The sequence below is a fragment of the Agelaius tricolor genome, unplaced genomic scaffold (assembly GCF_023055355.1).
Source record: "Agelaius tricolor isolate 1412-34295 unplaced genomic scaffold, bAgeTri1.0.p SCAF_5, whole genome shotgun sequence".
NCBI classification, from domain to species: domain Eukaryota; kingdom Metazoa; phylum Chordata; class Aves; order Passeriformes; family Icteridae; genus Agelaius; species Agelaius tricolor.
In genome coordinates, this window is record NW_027269265.1 from 38,432,457 (window position 1) to 38,449,014 (window position 16,558).

At 48.5% G+C, this 16,558-nt stretch overlaps 1 protein-coding gene across 1 annotated transcript in view; it reads left to right on the forward strand.

Moving 5' to 3' along the window:
- Positions 1-14,857, forward strand: part of LOC139590167 (transmembrane protein 263-like) — a 201,510-nt gene extending 186,653 nt beyond the window's left edge. The window contains exon 3 of the mRNA XM_071427385.1: positions 9,990-14,857. Coding sequence (XP_071283486.1) covers positions 9,990-10,276 — 287 coding nt within the window. The 3' untranslated portion in view covers positions 10,277-14,857. The remainder of the gene's footprint in view (positions 1-9,989) is intronic.
- The last annotated feature ends 1,701 nt before the right edge of the window (positions 14,858-16,558 follow it).

Below are 16,558 nucleotides of genomic sequence, written 5' to 3' on the forward strand. Positions count from 1 at the left end.
TGTGATTCTACTACTTTATGGTCAACTGGTCTTCTCCAGGCAGTGACAGGGGGTATCCCAAGCTAGAGTCAAGACTGGCTCAGGAGAAAGCCAAGAGGCATAGGGGCTCCTCCCTTTCAGACAAAGCACAGCCTGTTTATCACGCCCTCCCATGAGAGTGCAGGGACTGATTTGTGGCAGCAAGCAGGAGTCTCTCTTATTCCAGATATTCCTCCAACTATATGAAGCACTAATCTTCAAGGGAGGCCTAGATATCCTAGTATTTCTGAGAGCCAAACTGTACCCTGGCTCCATGGCAGTCCTGCCACAATATCAAATGAGTCCAATTTACCTGGAGCACCAGGGAGAGCCCTTCAGTAACCACCCAAAAGCCAAGTGTGCATAGCATCCCTGCTGTGCTGTGTTGAAATCTGCCCTGGAAAGAGAAAGGACATGAATATGGAGAGAAGCAAAGGGAACTGTCACACCGTGTTCCTAAGCAGCAGCTCTTTGTCTGTGCAGTGCAGAGGCGAGGTTTGATGTCTCTTTGGGCAGTGTTAGTGCTATCTCTAATTTATGCTGCCTTCCAGGCTGAGATTTCCAGGTGATGGGCTCGCTGAGGAAACAACAGGTAGCACCAGCTGGCTCTCTCTGAAGTGACAGGGTGAGGGGACACTGAGAGGTTTGGCTGCAGAGCTGGGGGATGATTTTTACACTGGAATAGATCTAATAGTCTGAGACATGGATGAGTCCCCGTCCTTCTCTGTTCAGCCTGGCTGTGGGGGAGGGATGCTCTGCTTGTTTGCTCCCAGAGGCGCCATACCTGCCCACTCATGACTGCAGTGCTCTCCCCTTGTCAGCTGAGATGTGAAACTGAATTTTTGAGACTAGGCCATCAAATACCTTCCTCTAGCAGAATAATAAAGGTCTATCCTGCCTATTCCTGGCATACTGGAGCATGAGCAGGCAAGCAAATCTGTACCGCCCCAGTAAATCCCCCACTCAGCTGCTTCTGTAGGATACAGCTTTTAGCTTAGCTGCCTTGTTATCCTTTGGATAGACAGAAAGACCCCTGGGTACCTTCTGGGATGAATGGGTCATTTCTTTGAGTCAAAGGTCACTTAAAATTTGTGCCTTTGCTTTTTGAGCTGCCATTCATTTTTTTCTTCAATTCCTCCATGTGCCTTGGAGAGGAGTAGGGAACACGTAATCAGAATAAATGCAGAATTTCTGAATATTTCACTGGTGCCAGCCATCCCACTGAAAAGCATCAGCATCCATTGCTCAACTGCTCCAGGAGTGGAAAGAGGAAATGTCTCAACCTGGATCCTTCCCTACTACCAAGGCAGGATATGTTCCCAACTTTACTAGGAATATTTTTTGATAAACGCTTGGATATCTCAGCTGTAAAATGCTCAAGTTACAATCATGTGTTTCCAGAGATTAAGCCTTTGATAATATAGTGGGAGAGTACACAACATATTCACAGCAGTTTGTGAAAAAATGGAGGGGACTTTTGATGTATGATCTTGGCAGCCTAGAGCAAGGGGTTAGTTAGTCTCACTCCTGTGCTTCTCCCCAGACTGCTGTTGGGACCTAACTTCATGTGCTTTTTTGATAAATTGTGAGTTAGCAATACTGTCATGGGAAGGAGTTTTAGCCTCACTGGACAGAGGAGGCTCAACGGAGCTGCCTTTGTTTAAAATCCACTGGGTAGCACTGGAGCATGGAAGAAAAGTTATTTCTTGCATAAGCTTGGATTATGTTATTTGCTCTCCATTGTTTGTAAGGGCCTCATAGCACCGTGAAAATTACCTTTATTTCTCTATGGATTTTGTCCTTTTTCATTTTACAAATATTGATTTTTTTTTTTCTCCTGTGTCTTTATCAGAGCTGAATTAACAAGACTGTTTAACAAGATTCTCTGATTCATTTGTGGTCTTTTTGTGCCAGGTACTATCACAAGCAGCTGAAAGCAGCTCAGTGAAGAATGTGCAACCACTGCTACAGAATTGACAGAGGAGGTGATGTGCCCTGACAAGAACTGAGCTAGCATGGGTCAAAGAGCAAGCTTAAAAAGATGGTCTCTTCATCCTGGGCACAAATGCTAGGAAGGGTTATTTGTAAGGAATAAATTTTCTGTTGGAAAGCTCTCCTCCTCAAACCTTTAAAGCTTGAGGCCACTGAAAATCGTTGAGTCTGCTGGATTACTCCTGTTCCACATACAGATCCCCAAGTGGGCTCGAGAGTCCATATTCATGGCAAGAGGTGATTCCTGTCCTTGTGATCTAAAATCTCAGTGTAGCAGTGATGAGGCTCCAAAAGGAAAAGGAGCCGTTGGTGAAGCTTTATGTGCTCTTTCTTGCCAAGCTTTTAAGCAAGCCACTTAACTGCTCCAAGTGCTTGTAGGTGGAGCAAAAAGTGGAAATTGAAGACAGGCAGGAACATAAAGTTCAAACAGGTCAAGTCTGCTGGCCACTTTTGATGCTTTTAACACAAGTTCAGGAAAGGTAGAGCCCAGCTGATAGCTGTCCCTTGCTGTTCATACTTGCCATAAAGCACCAGTGCATTTTCTAGCCCAGGGCCCAGAGGGTGGTGAGGGTAGGAAGGAAGCAGTCACCATGCTCAGTTCTTTGTGGCAAGCTGGAATCTCTCGCCTTTCAAGATCATCTTTCTACTCTGTCAGCAGCCTTGAGACATCCTATAGGCTCTTTAGTGACCTGTCTGGCCAGCAGCAAAAGCCTATTTTTGTATCTATTCCACATGGAGAGAGACACTGCAATGGAGATAGAAGGGGAAATGTCCAGTTTTCTTTCTTCCTGAAGGGCCAACACCACTGGTAGTTTTGCTCTAGTTCTCTCCTGTGGGCTTATCTTTCTTACAAGCGTACACCATAGTAAGAGATTATATTTACATCAAATGATACAAGAGTCTTAAACCAGCTGCCCACAGAAAGGGTAAATCCTCATCCTTAAGCCCTTGTGAGCTGCATCAGAAGGATAGCAAGCTTCGGAGAACTTTGTCCTGGTGTGTGTTTGTTTCTCTCTGAGATGAGAGGCTAAGTATGTCAATGGGAGCTGGGAGGTTGTTTCTAAGTACCACAAGGCCAACCAGTTAGTGTTCATTAGTTTCCCCTCTGCAAAGGGTGGACTTCTTCCTTTCCCAACTTGCTGGGCTTCGAAGAGCTGGGATTAACTCCTGCCTGCCAGCGCACTCCACTGCAGGTCATGCAGGATCCCCAGCATGTTGTCTGGGCAGTCACACCATCCATGGCTGAAACAAGCCAGGAACGTGGAGAGGAAGCAGAGGAGACATAGCTGTCAGCAATAATGCTGAGAACAGAGCTGGGTTTCCAGGCTCCTGCCTCATCCATGTCCTTTCTAGTAGATGGTACTACCTGTCTGGCAGCTCACTTGTGTTTTTCTGGAGCACATAGACCATTACCTCTGGACCATGGGACATCCTGTCTTCAGCTTCATTAGAGACCATCTCTATGCACCAGAGTAGCTGAAGTCTTGTAAGAATCAAAGGGTCCCAGGAAATCCTGGTTGAAGGAGACTCTGGCTGTTCCTGACAAAATGTTATACCTATATAAAAGAGATATTTCTGGATCAAAAAACCCAGTCACCTCCTGTAAATGAATGGCAAAGCAAAGGAACAACTATTTTTCAAGAAACAGAAACCTTTATCAGAGGAGATCGTGGCTCTGGTATTTGGAAGCACTTAGGAAGTGAGAGGGTAAGTTTATGCTTCTCCTCCAGTTAGTATCTCTTCTTGCAAAGTGAAACAGTTAAAAAAAAATGCAAATAGCTGCTGCTTGGGCCATTGTGTGTGTGTGTGTTCGTGTACACGTGGCTGGCAGTGTCCTTGTGCTGACTCAAGCCTGGTCAAATCCCTTGACCATGGGTTATTACCTGCTCTGAGGCCAATCTCCCTGAATTCTTTCTTCAGTGAAAGTTTGAAGTTGCTGTGTTTTTACAAAGAGTTTCTGTTTTGGTGACACAAAGCTTCCCAACAAAGAGAGTTAGGAAGCTCCCAACCAACTAAGCCTCACACTTCCAGAGTCAGAGCTTTGGCTGCTTCTCCCCCAGGGCTCAGCTGAGGAAAACAAGCCACTCCGTATCACTGTTCATTTACCCTGCTGAACCCTGTCTCTCTGTGCTCCAAGGTAGATGCTTCAGCAGTTAATACTGCTCCTGGGGCATGTGCAAGGAACAATTAAAGCTCATTGTGCCAGTGAAGAGCCCTGGGGTGAGCTGGGCTGTGGAGACAGCTGCCCCATTTTGCTGTGTGCAGCAGCTTCCTGAAAGTCCTGTTGCAGAGAGATGAGTAGTCTTGATGATTGCAGAGTTAAAGTTTAAAACTCCAGGGCTAAACTCCATGTGGCATTTCTAGGCTTTTTGCTGGTGGCAGCCATCATGGTTTGTAGCACTTGGTGCCTGGGCAGAGCAGGGCTGGGTAGAGCCCAGCTGCTGAGCCTGCAAAGCCTTTTCCAACAGCTGCAGCATGGGACTGATGGCAGGAGAGAAGCCGGAGTGTTTGAAGAACAAACACTTTGTAGCGCTCCCTTTGACATTCTGCCTGTGACACTGCAGGCTCTTGGTCTTTGATCCAAAAATGACAAAAAGGACATGAACAGCAGTTCCTTCCTCTCAGACGTAAATGCTTGTTACAGATGTGACCTGCAGGATTCAGCTAAGCTTTCTCCAGCAGCAGACAGGGCTTGGAAGAAGGTGGTGTTGGTCATTCCCTGGAGAAGGGTCCTGCTAGGTGATGGACAGTGAGATTTCATTTGTGCCCAGCAGTCAGAGTGGTCTCTGCCTGCTTCAGCTGCTTGTGCCAGCCGAGGAGTGCATCTCCCAAAGGAAGGTCTCAGCTGCAGGATAAACTTGTGTAGCCCCACAATAGCAGGCTGGTGTGCATGGGGATGGGGCAAGTTTTCTTCTCATCTTTGTGATTTGTCTGGAAATTGGAAACCTGTCCAGAGATAAACTGGAAGTTGTCATTGGTGTCTTCACTGAGAATGGGAACAGGAATCATATCAGTGCCAGTCATGACGATACAAGTACAGTTTCCTTGTTTAAAGCACTGCACCAACTGTACCTAATTAACCTTCATGACAGCACAGCAATACAAGGAAATAGGGATCATTAACTTCAGTTTTGCTTTACAGAAAGCGAAGAGAAACATCAGTGCCAGCCCCATGCATTTCAAATTGAGGTAGGCTTGAAAAAGTCACAAGGTTAAAAATAACAATAATCCACTTGGGGTTCTCAGAGAATTAAGAGTGCACTTGAATCAAACTTCCAGTTTTTTCTCCAAGAAACATCAGGACTGGAAACTTCTCTCCCATATATGCTTGTTTGTGACTCAACAACCAAGGCTTTCAGAAAATCACACATTTTCAGTCACAGTGGGGCAGAGGCAGTAAAGGTCAGAATGACTTCCTCAGTGTTGCTTAAAAAAGAGCTAGGAAAAGATGGAACTAAACTGTGTGAGTAGTTGACCCTCCACCCCCTGCTTGTTCCTCCAGACCAAACATTTTTCTAGGTGAGGGAACCTGCCTAAATCAACCAGTGGCCACTCAGTAGCTGTCAGAGGAGTAATTCAGGTTTGAACTAGTGACCTCACCCCTTCCTCCCATATCTGCTGAGGGACAGACTGATGACATTGACTGTTTTTAGTAGGCCTCTGAGCAGCCTCGCTGCTTTGTCTGGGGCCCAGCAGGAATGGAAAGATGCAAAACTAGGGCTGCTCTCTGACACTGCTTTCCTAGCTTGGGGCTGTTTTTATAAGTCAGTAGGAAAGAGCAACTTGCACAAGTCCTTAAAGTAAAGAGTTCACCCCACCTGTCGTATCACCTGCTGGCAGGGGCTGAGGGCAAGAGTAGTGCCTGTGCAGTTTGTCCTGGGCACCAGCACAGGCTCACATTTTGTCTCTCCAAATGACTGCAGTGCAAAGCCCTGAAAAATGTCATGGCAGCACAGAAAGTTGTATCTATTATTAACAATCTCACTTCTGCCCATAGATCCATAGATGCTGTTAGGATCAGGTGAGAAGATCTGCCCTGGTGGGCAGGACTGCTGCTTGGGAAGAGAAGCCAGCGGGGAGTGCAGGTGGTGGTGGCCAAGGAGAGGAGAGTGTGGGGAGACACCTCTGTTGTGTGGGGTGCCAGCCCCAGCCCAGAACACAGGCATTGATACAGGAGAGCCTTTTAATCAACTCTTTTCTCCTACTTATTCTTCTGTTCTAAGCTGCCATGGGATGAAGTGAAGCTGAATGGACCCTTGAAAAGGCCAGGTCATTGATGGAGGAAAAAGGGCTCTGCAGATTGTGAAGAGCTTTCATGAGCAGCATGGGCTGCAGCTGGCTCCAGGGAACAGAACTGTTCCCCTGCTTAGGCAGTGTGTCTGTCTCTCTGATTATTTTGTGTATTTCATCTCTGCTGTCTGTCTTGCTCCTAATCTGGACTCCTCTGTGCCAACAAAATGCTTAGCTCGCTCCATTGTCTGAGAGACTAATTTGCACTGTAAATCTGATGCTTATCTTACATGACAGCTTACTGTGGGGTTTATTGCAATCCTGAAGACAAACTAACCAGGGATGGCTGGAAAGCTTTCAACGCATCATCTGGAATATAGAACAAATATTACCCATTTCAGCTTGCCACCAGGTTAGGATGTGGTCCCTTGTGGTTGGGGTCACTAGAGATTTATCTTCTTCTGTTCAAATCTATTCAAACCTGAGCATCTTTGGGTTTTGGTTTGGTTTTTTGTATATTTGGTTGATAGGCTTGGGATTTTTTTGGTGTGGTACATCTTCTGCTTTGTGTTGGAGCTGTTAGAGTGCTTCTGCAACAGCCTCTCACCCTCCCAGGGCCAGATCTTCCATCCCTTCTGCCTGAGGAGTTCTAAGGACAGTGAGAGTGGCTGCATACCAGGTGCAGGCAGTGTGCAAGCACTGGTGCTCCAGTGCGCTGCAGCTTTGTTGTCTCTGCCAAGCTTGAGCAGAAAGAACCTTTGTCCTTGCCTTGTCTTCATTAGGGTTTCCTGACACTTTGTCCAATATGTTCTACTCTCTGCTGGCAGAGTAATGTCCTCCCTCAGTCTCGTCTGCAGTTGTCACCTTCTCTCTGGTCCGTAGCTGTCCACCTGCAGGCATTCACATTCCCTGTAAGAGATTCTTACGCTAGTGTAGTTCAGATAGCTGGGCAGCTCCAGAGGCATAAATCTTCCTACAGATAGGTTCCAGGTAGCCTAAGATGCAGTTTTACTGGGGGAGAGCCAGAAGGATTATTGCTACTTTGATATAGGTCTTGGTTCTGCAGCTGAGCATGCCAGGAGGTGTTTAATGCCCAAAGCTTCTGCATTGCAGTCCTCTGGGACACAAAGGATCCGTTTCCTCACATGGGGAGCAGGAATACAAGACCTGCCATCCTTGAAGAATAGTGGTTGTTTGGAGGACCACTCTGGCTTTTACCTAGTCCTGCTTTACAGTTGCATGGATTTCTGGACCCCTCAGTTCTTCCTGCCCTTGGACTGCAGACAAAACACAGAAATGGCTGTACTGGATAAGCACTGTGGAGCAGTTGAGGACTAGCAGCTAAAGTGGACATGGAGCCAATGGGTCTCAGTAACATTGAGGGAGAGGAGAAAAAGAAAACCTCTTGAGAAACTGTTGAGGAATAGGTAAGGAATAAGTTGTATACTGGGTAGAACTGTGCACTGGAAACTCTGTACTGGCCCTTCTCCAGCTCCATATTTCAGTCCATATTATCAGATAGATGTGCAATTTAAGGCTTATTCCAAGTCATCAGAGCTAGTGAGCATCAGACTCCCTGCCCAAGGGAGACCTCTGTTCAGACTGGGAGAATCTATGGGGAAAATGTATGAATACAAGAAAACTCCAAACTCTGCAGAATTTTAGTGGAATCCAGGACAAAAATACCTAGGGAAGGATCATCACACCACCTGATTGTGGTTTAGGGTTAGGGTTGAGAGAGTCAAAGAGCCTGTAGCTCCAGGAACACTGCAGCTTGAAAAAGCTGGCACCACTGCCATGGTGATTGCAGCAGGGTCCCAACATTGCTACTCCCACATTTTTCTGATGTGGAGACCCTTGGTGTTGTATTAGGGTTCCTCTTAGGCTAATGGGGAATATTTCAGCCCCTTCTGCTGGGCTGTGATAAGCAGGATCTGGATGCTTTCACAAAAAATTGGAGCCTGATACCACTTTATACAAATACAACAAAACTGCAGTGATTGAACAGGCAGCAATATCCTTCTGTAGTTCTCTCCACCTAACAAGATGCTCCAATGAATAAAGCCATGGGAGCTTCCATCCTTCAGGAAAAGATCTAAAAAAACTGTTGGATAACCAAATATGTGCCAGCATCATTCTTAACTAACTGCTATTTAGCTTTTTACAGACCTAACTCATGTTCTGCCTTTTTTTTAACCTTTTTTGTCTGCATTTTTTTGCTGATGCTCACTTTGTGAATCATTGAGGAGGGGAAAAACAGAGCCTATAAACATTTAGGTTTTCTGCTCCTCTGACACAATTTGTTGTCCATCTAAAAATTATTCCCACTTAGCACCATCTGCAGTTGCAGAAGCACAAACATTCACCGCTTTGCTGTTTCTGTAATGGAGCTGGAAATACAATATTCATTACCCCAGCTGAAGTTATTTTCTTACCCTGTGAGGTCAGAGTCATTATTTCATGCTGGAGAATTAGAAAGATTAACAGGTTGGGTGGACTGGCCACCAGTTCACTTTCTGAACTGAATCACCATCCCAGAATGGAAACTTCAATGGATTTGATATCACCTGCCCACCACCTCTACTTTTGTGGGTGTTGTCACTTGTGTTCAAACACAGAACAAGCTATAGTAGAATAATAAAAGCAGAAAATGAATTCTCATAGTTGGACCTGCAAACCTTCCACACCAGCTCCCCATGGATTTCAGGGTGAACCCACTTCTTTTTTTTCCTGCCAGGATTGCTTTACTGTGTTTTTCAATTATTAGTAACTCATCTCATGCACAGAACTGGCAGCGAATCAGAAGTCAGAGTATCCAAAATACCTTGGCCCATGAACAGAGCTGCTCTTGCTTTGCTGCCTGCGCATCACTTTGTTAGCTGATGCAGAGGGAGAGGGTTGTGTGCAGGCCAGCAGGAGAGTTGTCAGGTTTGAATCCCGTGAGAGGCAGTTCAGAGTCAGCCCTTTCCCAAGAAGTGGTTGAGCTGTGAACATTATATCTGCAGTGTTGTGGGCAGGTGTGATGGCAGCTTGGGTGGGTATATCATGCTGGCCTTGATCCAGCTGGCACAGGTAAACCAGCAGTGACACAGTGTAGTAACTTAAGCACTGTCTTAACACTATTAAATACATAGTTGGGATCTCTGGAGGGCTTGTACAACCCGAGGTGACGTTTCTGTCACTGTATCTTTACTGCAGTTTGCTATCTCTGCTCACTCAATTACAGCTCTCGCAGATAAGTCTGTGCTGTGCCTCCATTCCACATCTGACATGAGCCCAGACCTGCTTCCAAACAGATGCTTCTGAGGACCTGCAGGCCCCACAAACATCAGCTGTTGCTGTCTGTAGTTCATGCCTCCTGTGCTGGCATTAGTCTTTGTGATTTACTGGCATTAGCCAACACGCACGGGAGGGAAATTGTATCTCTTGTAAAGTGGGATTTGCTTTGCACTGCAGCACAAAGGCTTGCAAATTTGGGGCTGTAACTGACCTGCCTTTTTCCCTTCTCTGCCACACAGGCAATTCTGTTCCCACTCCTACCCTCTCAAAGTCCTTTCCTGCTATGCCATAGGCCTGAATTGCCTTGGTTTCTCCTTCAGGCACCAAGAGGTCTAGGACTGCAAGGCAAGGCATTGTGCACATGAAAGCATGTGCCATGTGCCAGGACAACCATCCTCAGCTGGAAAGGGTGCCCAGGGAGGTCTCCGGCATGACCACTTCTGACATTCCCTTTCTCTCTCTCCCCACAGATGCCAGCAAGGACCACCCACAGCAGCAGGCAGGAGTCATCTGGAGAGTGACAGGTGGCCTATTCAGTATCACCCGGGGAGCTGTGGGGGCCACACTGGGAGGAGTTGCCTGGGTGGGCAGCAAGAGTCTGGAGCTCACCAAAACAGCTGTGACCAGTGTCCCCGCTGCCGGCGTTGGACTGGTGAAGGGCAGCGTCTCAGCAGTGACCGGCGGCGTTGGAGCTGTGGGCAGCGCGGTCGCCGGCAAAGTCCCTTTCACTGCAAAGAAGAAGGACAAGGCTGACTAATCCCTGTCACAGCTCCCTTCCAAAAGATCAACCTGCCCATACTGTCCCCCTACCCAGCACCTCTTTGAGTTGGAACCAGCCGCTTCAGGGAGGCTCGAGCACCCGAGCAGACTCTGGCTGCAGCCTGCTCAGCACCGCCTGCCTAGCTCAGAGCTCACAGAGCCACTGTCAATGCCTTTCACTCCCATCACCTACTGGGAACCATCTTCACTCTGAGGACTTTAAAGGCGCGGTTGTCTCTGTCTTGTAGTTTCCTTCCTCTCTTCTTGTTCTTGTAAGCATGGAGGGATGGGAGAAGGCATCAGGCTCCATCTGCCTGGAGGTGAAGGGAGTAACAGGGGATGGGGGAGAACTATGCCTGGCTTGAAGTGTGGGTTGTGTAGTCAAATTCAACTTCAGCTGGAAAGACAGCCTCTGAAACACCCCTTCCCTCTGGAAGGTGTGTTTGGGAGGTGTGCCTGGCAGAGAACTGCAGAAGTCCCATCGACACAAAGGCGATATACTGTGAAGAGGGGAAGCCTCCCTCCTGCCCTGCACCTGTTTTCTTTGCAAGGCCCATCCCCACAAGCTGCTCCCAGTCACTTACTCCCTGGCTGAATTGAACCCTTCAGAGAGGGAGCCCTCAAGCTGAGCAGAGCAGCTCTGGGGTGATGCCACACCAGAGCATGATACATCCCAGACCATCAACTTCTGCACAGATTTTCTTGGTGAGAGGGAGGAATATGAAAGCTGCTGTATGTTCCCATTTGAGGAAGGAGCTGACAGTGGCACTTGCCAGGCCTCTATGATATTGCAGTTCAGGCAGTGATGTTCCACAGAGAGACCAGGCCTTTTGTTTGACCCTTGAAGTCCTTCCAGTATCCCATTTTGTAACAAGGGCATTTTGTCTCTTGGCCACACTCACACTCCACAGACGTCACTAGTAACCAGGAGCAAGTGTGTTCCCAAATGCCATCCAAATTCTGCTTCAGGGATGGTGGGGAAGCTGAGAGTCTTGCTCTCCCCATGACTCAGCACCCTGGGAGTGGGGGCCTGGGTGTGAGTGGGCTGCACCATGTTGGAAAACACTTCCCAAGGGGCTGAGCATGCTCCAACAGCAGTTAGCCTGCACAGGGCACCAGCAACTCCTCTTCTGCACGCTGCTCCTGCGGCCCCAGCCCGGCTCCTCTAAAGGACCATGTTGCACTAAATAGCCCACCCGTAGTTGTAGTGCCGCAGAAACCCAGACACCTGCATCCATCTGGGAGTCACAGCCATCCTCAGCCTGACCCCTGATGCTCAAGGGGCCTTGTGGCATTGTACAGACACATACAAACACAAACATGCACTCACTCACTCCCTCCAAGGTCCCCTGTAATTCTTGGGATGAAGAAAGCCCCAGGCTCCACCATTAACTCTGCTGCTCCTGGCTTTGGCAGGTGATTTGCCTAGGTCTGTAGGTGTTGGATGCTTAGGCAAGGGAAGCAGTGCTTGTGCTGTATTTTATAAACATGCGTGTGTGTTAGCGTGCGTGTTAAGTCCACAGGCATGTCTTCAGCCAGGGAATCAAACCTGTGCCACTGCTGCAGAGGAGTTCACACAGTCATCTTTGGCACTTCCAGAGTATAGTTTTTATATAGGGGTCCTGGTCAAAAGAAAAATCATGTTTTAGAGGATGTTTTGCCCTCTGTTGCCCAAGAGCATAGTTTATTGAAACCAAAGGAATGTGAAAAATTCCCTTTCTCTTGTCTATGCTGTTTGTTTTCTCTCAGCCCTATCTTTTGGACGTTGAAGCCAACTTTCTTGATCTTCATTTCCCCTTGGAGGTCGTTGCACTTCCTGACTGCTCTCTTGTGCTTAGGACTTAGACATCAGGGAATATTTAAGTACAACACACATAAACCCCCACCACCATTTTTGCTGAATGTTCTTGAGCTTGTGATGCAGTTTTCGTTCTGACCTTTATTAAATCCACATTTTGGGATGTATGTTTCTGTGTCCCCCTAATAATCATGCTGGTGTTAGTCATTCTCCATACCCTTTGCTAGGTAGCCCCTGCTGTTTGCAGTGGTAAGAAGCTGCTGATCTCCACAGTTTGCTACTCCTGACAGCATGAGAAAGTTTTGACTTACATTTTTGTTTCTGAAGAGGAAGCAGCATTTGGTAGGTATGTGCATTTCCTCACTTTGTGTCCTTTGTTCTGGTGAAGGCCAAGTTGACCCTGACATGCCGGTTTTGTCTCTGAAGGCAGCGGCTTCACAGAAAGATCAGGCCTTGATGTGTGCCTGCACTTTGCTGGGATGCTCGTGGCAGTTGTCAAGGCCAGAAGTAGTTCTGTCTGTTTTCCCTTTGTCTCAAACACCCTGCAAAGCTGGAGGACAGTTTGCACTGCATGGATCTCTGCTCACTGCTCTCCCTGAGCACAACTCATCTCTTATTCCAGATCACAGACTGCCTCTGAAGCGAGCTCTAGCCCCAAAGCTGAAAGCTGCTTATGTGTAACTAGCTGTGTTGTCACCAGCCCTCTGAGAAAGATAGATAGCTTCTGGCCATTGGGACAGAAGAGTCTTCTTCCTCAATGTCTCTCCCAGGTCTTGGACAGGAGAAGATAGAATGTAAGAACCTTCGGCAGCCAGCCCTGGGTGGGTGGTGGGAGGCTGATTGTGCTTTTGGCTAAATAGTGTTTCTTGCTGGGGGAGGCAGTACATCCTGCCCAAGCTGTTGTCTGCAGGCCCTGTGTCTACACAGCAGGCATGGCAAATGGGATAAAGGTGATGTAAGGAAAGCCACTGGGGCCCTGAGGGTTTCCCATCTTTTTATTTCTTCTCTTCTGTGCATCCTTGCAGGAAATAGAGTAAAGCCTATCATTTGTCTGGAACTGCCATTTCCTTGCAGGATGGCCTGGAGAAGGAGATGAGCTGGAGAGGAGAACTCACAGCCTAAATCACTGTTCTTACAGCCCAGCTAAAAGGACAGCTCAGGGACCGTGAGTAGCAAGAGATCAAATTAGCAGGCAGGGGTAGAAGATTAAATCTACTCCAAAAACAAGGCCTCACACTGCTAAACAGGCATTCAGGAATAAGTGACTCTCCAGGACTCAAAGGCTTTAAGAAAGTCTGTGCTAGGCCTGCTCATTTCACCATGGTGACCCAGTCCCAGCCTGCTTTTCTGGGCATTTACAGTGCCAGAGCAGAGGGAAAACAGGGTCAGTCTTCCCAGTCTAAAAGTAAAGATGCCTTCTGACAGCTTTGGTTGCAGGACAGTGGGATTGGGATTGGACAGGGAAGCTATTGGCTCCTGTCAGATGCCCTCTCTTTCCTCCTCCCCCACTACAGAGACTCCAGTCACCCAGGCCACTGGTGCAGCCCTTCTCTCACTGCACAGTCATGGTACAACAGGCAGAAACTGTGTTGTGCATAAATCCCGTGGCTACTGGATGGGGTAGCTTGGCACAAAATAGGAGGGGGTGGCATCAGGGTAGAGGGAAGGATTAAAGGGAGTTTATACACAGAAGATGAGGAGAGAGTGGTGTGACAAGAGGACTTGAGGAATGGGAGAACAAGAAAACGAGGACCATGGAAAGAATTTGTTTCTTAGGACAGGCTTTGAATCAGAAGATGAGTGCAATGGAGTTTGTCCTAGGGAAGAGCACAGAAAGGGGAGTGAATCAATGTGGGTTTTGGTGTGTGGTGGTGGCACATGCCTGGCTTGTGCCCTGCTTCCATAGTAATGATGATTGCTAGCAGTTTCCATTTAGATAGATCAGTGGATGGTTGAAGCATCAGATCAGCTCCCTTCTTATCACCCACCCTTCCCAAATCTCCCCCAGGCTTTTGTCATGATCTCCCCATGATGGGGCTGGGTCTCCCCCATGGTGGAGGTGGGATGTGGCCGTGTCTGCAGCCCTGTGTCCCACCTTGCCTGGCTCTTCCCTGTGCCTGACAAACATGTCCTGGCTGAAAGGAGACCCACAGGTGCATCCTCTCCTCCCTTTTCCCTGACCTTAGTCTCAATATCCTTTACTTTTTTATCCCTCTCTTAGCTTTTGGTCTTGCCTGTGGATAGAGCTCCCCAAAGCTTTTGGTGAGACCTTCATTAAACATCCACACTCTCAGTGTCTGGGAGGGCAGAGGGTGATTGCCCCTGCAGCTCCCCTGGCTGGGAGAGAAGTGCATGTCTTCCACCCCTCTCTGTCCCCTTGTGTTTTGTGTGTGGAAAATCTTAACCCGCTTCTTTTTCTCTGGGTTCCCTTGTTGGCTCTTATCCCTGTGGGTGGGTCATTTCCGTGTCTCCGTTGCAAAGTCATCCTTGTAAAAACAACAGCATGAGTGGGAATATGGAGATGGTTAGAGAGAGCCGCAGAGCCAGGGCCCAGCTCTGCTCTGTAGGAGCTGAGGAGGCCTTTGGCAACTCAAAACTGTGGCCACACGGTCCTGTGCACAGTGCTGGGCTCCAGAGAACACTTTTGTTCTTTATCATTTCATTGTCTGTAATTGGTTTCTTACTGAATTTGTTTGCTTGGTTTGTTTTGCAGTGTGTTTCTGGGAATATTCTGCATCTCTGTATTTTAATTACAGTAAAATTTGAGGATAAAAACCGTGATTATGCTGGCTCTTGTTCCTAGTGGGGGGAAATGAGGAGAGGATGCACAATTGAAGGAAGATGTTAGAGATTCCTTGGGAAATTAGATCTCTCCCCTAAGGGCTCTGGATGAGGCACCAAGCAAGGCAGAATCTCCATCCCTGCTTAAACTAGGACATAGCTTTCAAGTGTGGTTCAAAAGCCATTTTGCTGCAGGCGCCTTTCCTGATTGGAATGGTAAGAACAGTTTGGATAAGACTTCTAAACTCAATTTTTTGTGTTGGTTTAAAGACCAGTGCATAAGAGGGCTTTCAGGCTGGGGACAGCTGGCCTAGCCCTGAAAGTGGGATCTCAGCAGCTGAAGATGGGAAATTTTGCCTCTACAGCCGCCGTTCCTTCAGGCAGGTTTGCATAGCCACTTTTCCCAGCTGAGGAAGCAAATTCTGCTCACAGCAGCCTGCTCCTTCTGCAGGAGATGGGGGTTTGACATCCCTCCCCAGGGCTGCAGCGAGCCCCCATGGGGCAGCCTGACCCTCTGCTGGCTGGCTGGCAGTGTTGGTGCTGGCGGGCACAGCCAGCAACTCCAGGCACCTCATCTGCTCCCTGGAATGCACAGCCCTCAGGGAAGACTGCAGGCCAGTGGCCGGGCAAGGCTGGATCAGTCACAAGACAGGGTGTCCCTTTTACTGGGTCGAGGCCAGGAGCCAACAGCTCAGCATTTGTTAAGTGCTGACAAAAGGACTAATTTAGTAACTAATAACAGGGCAATCAAGCCATTTATTTGGTTGGCATTTTGCTGCCAGCTGCTTGGGAAGAGCAGCACACAGTGCACCAATAAGGCTGTCTGCAGCCACCTCTGCCACCTGCCCCGTTCCTCCGTCCTCGCTTGCAGACTTAGCCAGGCAGTGTGGCTTGGGAGGCACCAAGCTGGTGGCAGGAGCGGGTTTGGCAATGACAGGTGGGTGAAGACACCTGGGGATGTGGTCTCTTCCAGGGGCTCCCCTATGCCCTCTGTGGGGAGGGAGATGAGGAAAGTGCCCATCCCACAGCAAGTGCACACTGTGCCCCCATTCCTCCTCCCAGAGCTGGAACCATCCATGTAGCCTTGCAGACAGCACAGATGAAGTACAGGTGCTGGAACCGTGAGCCCTGAGAAGCTCTCAGGTACTTCACAGCTTCTCACCTTTTCCTGCAGCCCAGCTGGTTTGCCACATTAGCCAAGTCGCAAAACACCACTAACAAGCTGCTCCTCCAGTGGTCTTTTAGGGGTGAAAGGATGGTGCAAAATCACCTATAGTTACAGCCTTGTCCTGTCTCACTCAGGCAGTGTGTCCCGTCCCCCTGTGTGCAACTGCAGCACCCAGTCTTCTCCCAAGAAAGAGTGAGCAAAAGCTGCTGGGCAGCAGAGCTCGGAAGAGACCTTTGGAGAGAAGACCTGCCCAGGTAGGTGGGCTGTGTGTGGCTCAGACACCTCTGGGCCAGGAGCAGGACCAAAGCTGGGAGTGTGCAGCTATGAGTAGATGTCACAAGTTGTGATCTCATCTCTCTGTGGGTCACTGCCCTGCCTGGCTCCAGGAGCAACTGGAAAACTGCTGGGCTACTGTTGTCCTCTGTACTCAGGGGACTGGCCCCAGTGGCTTCCCATCTGCAGCTGCTTGTGGTCTGCAGGACGTGTCTCGACTGTTGGGACTGCCCCAGCTGGGTTGGAGGAGCTGGCCAGCT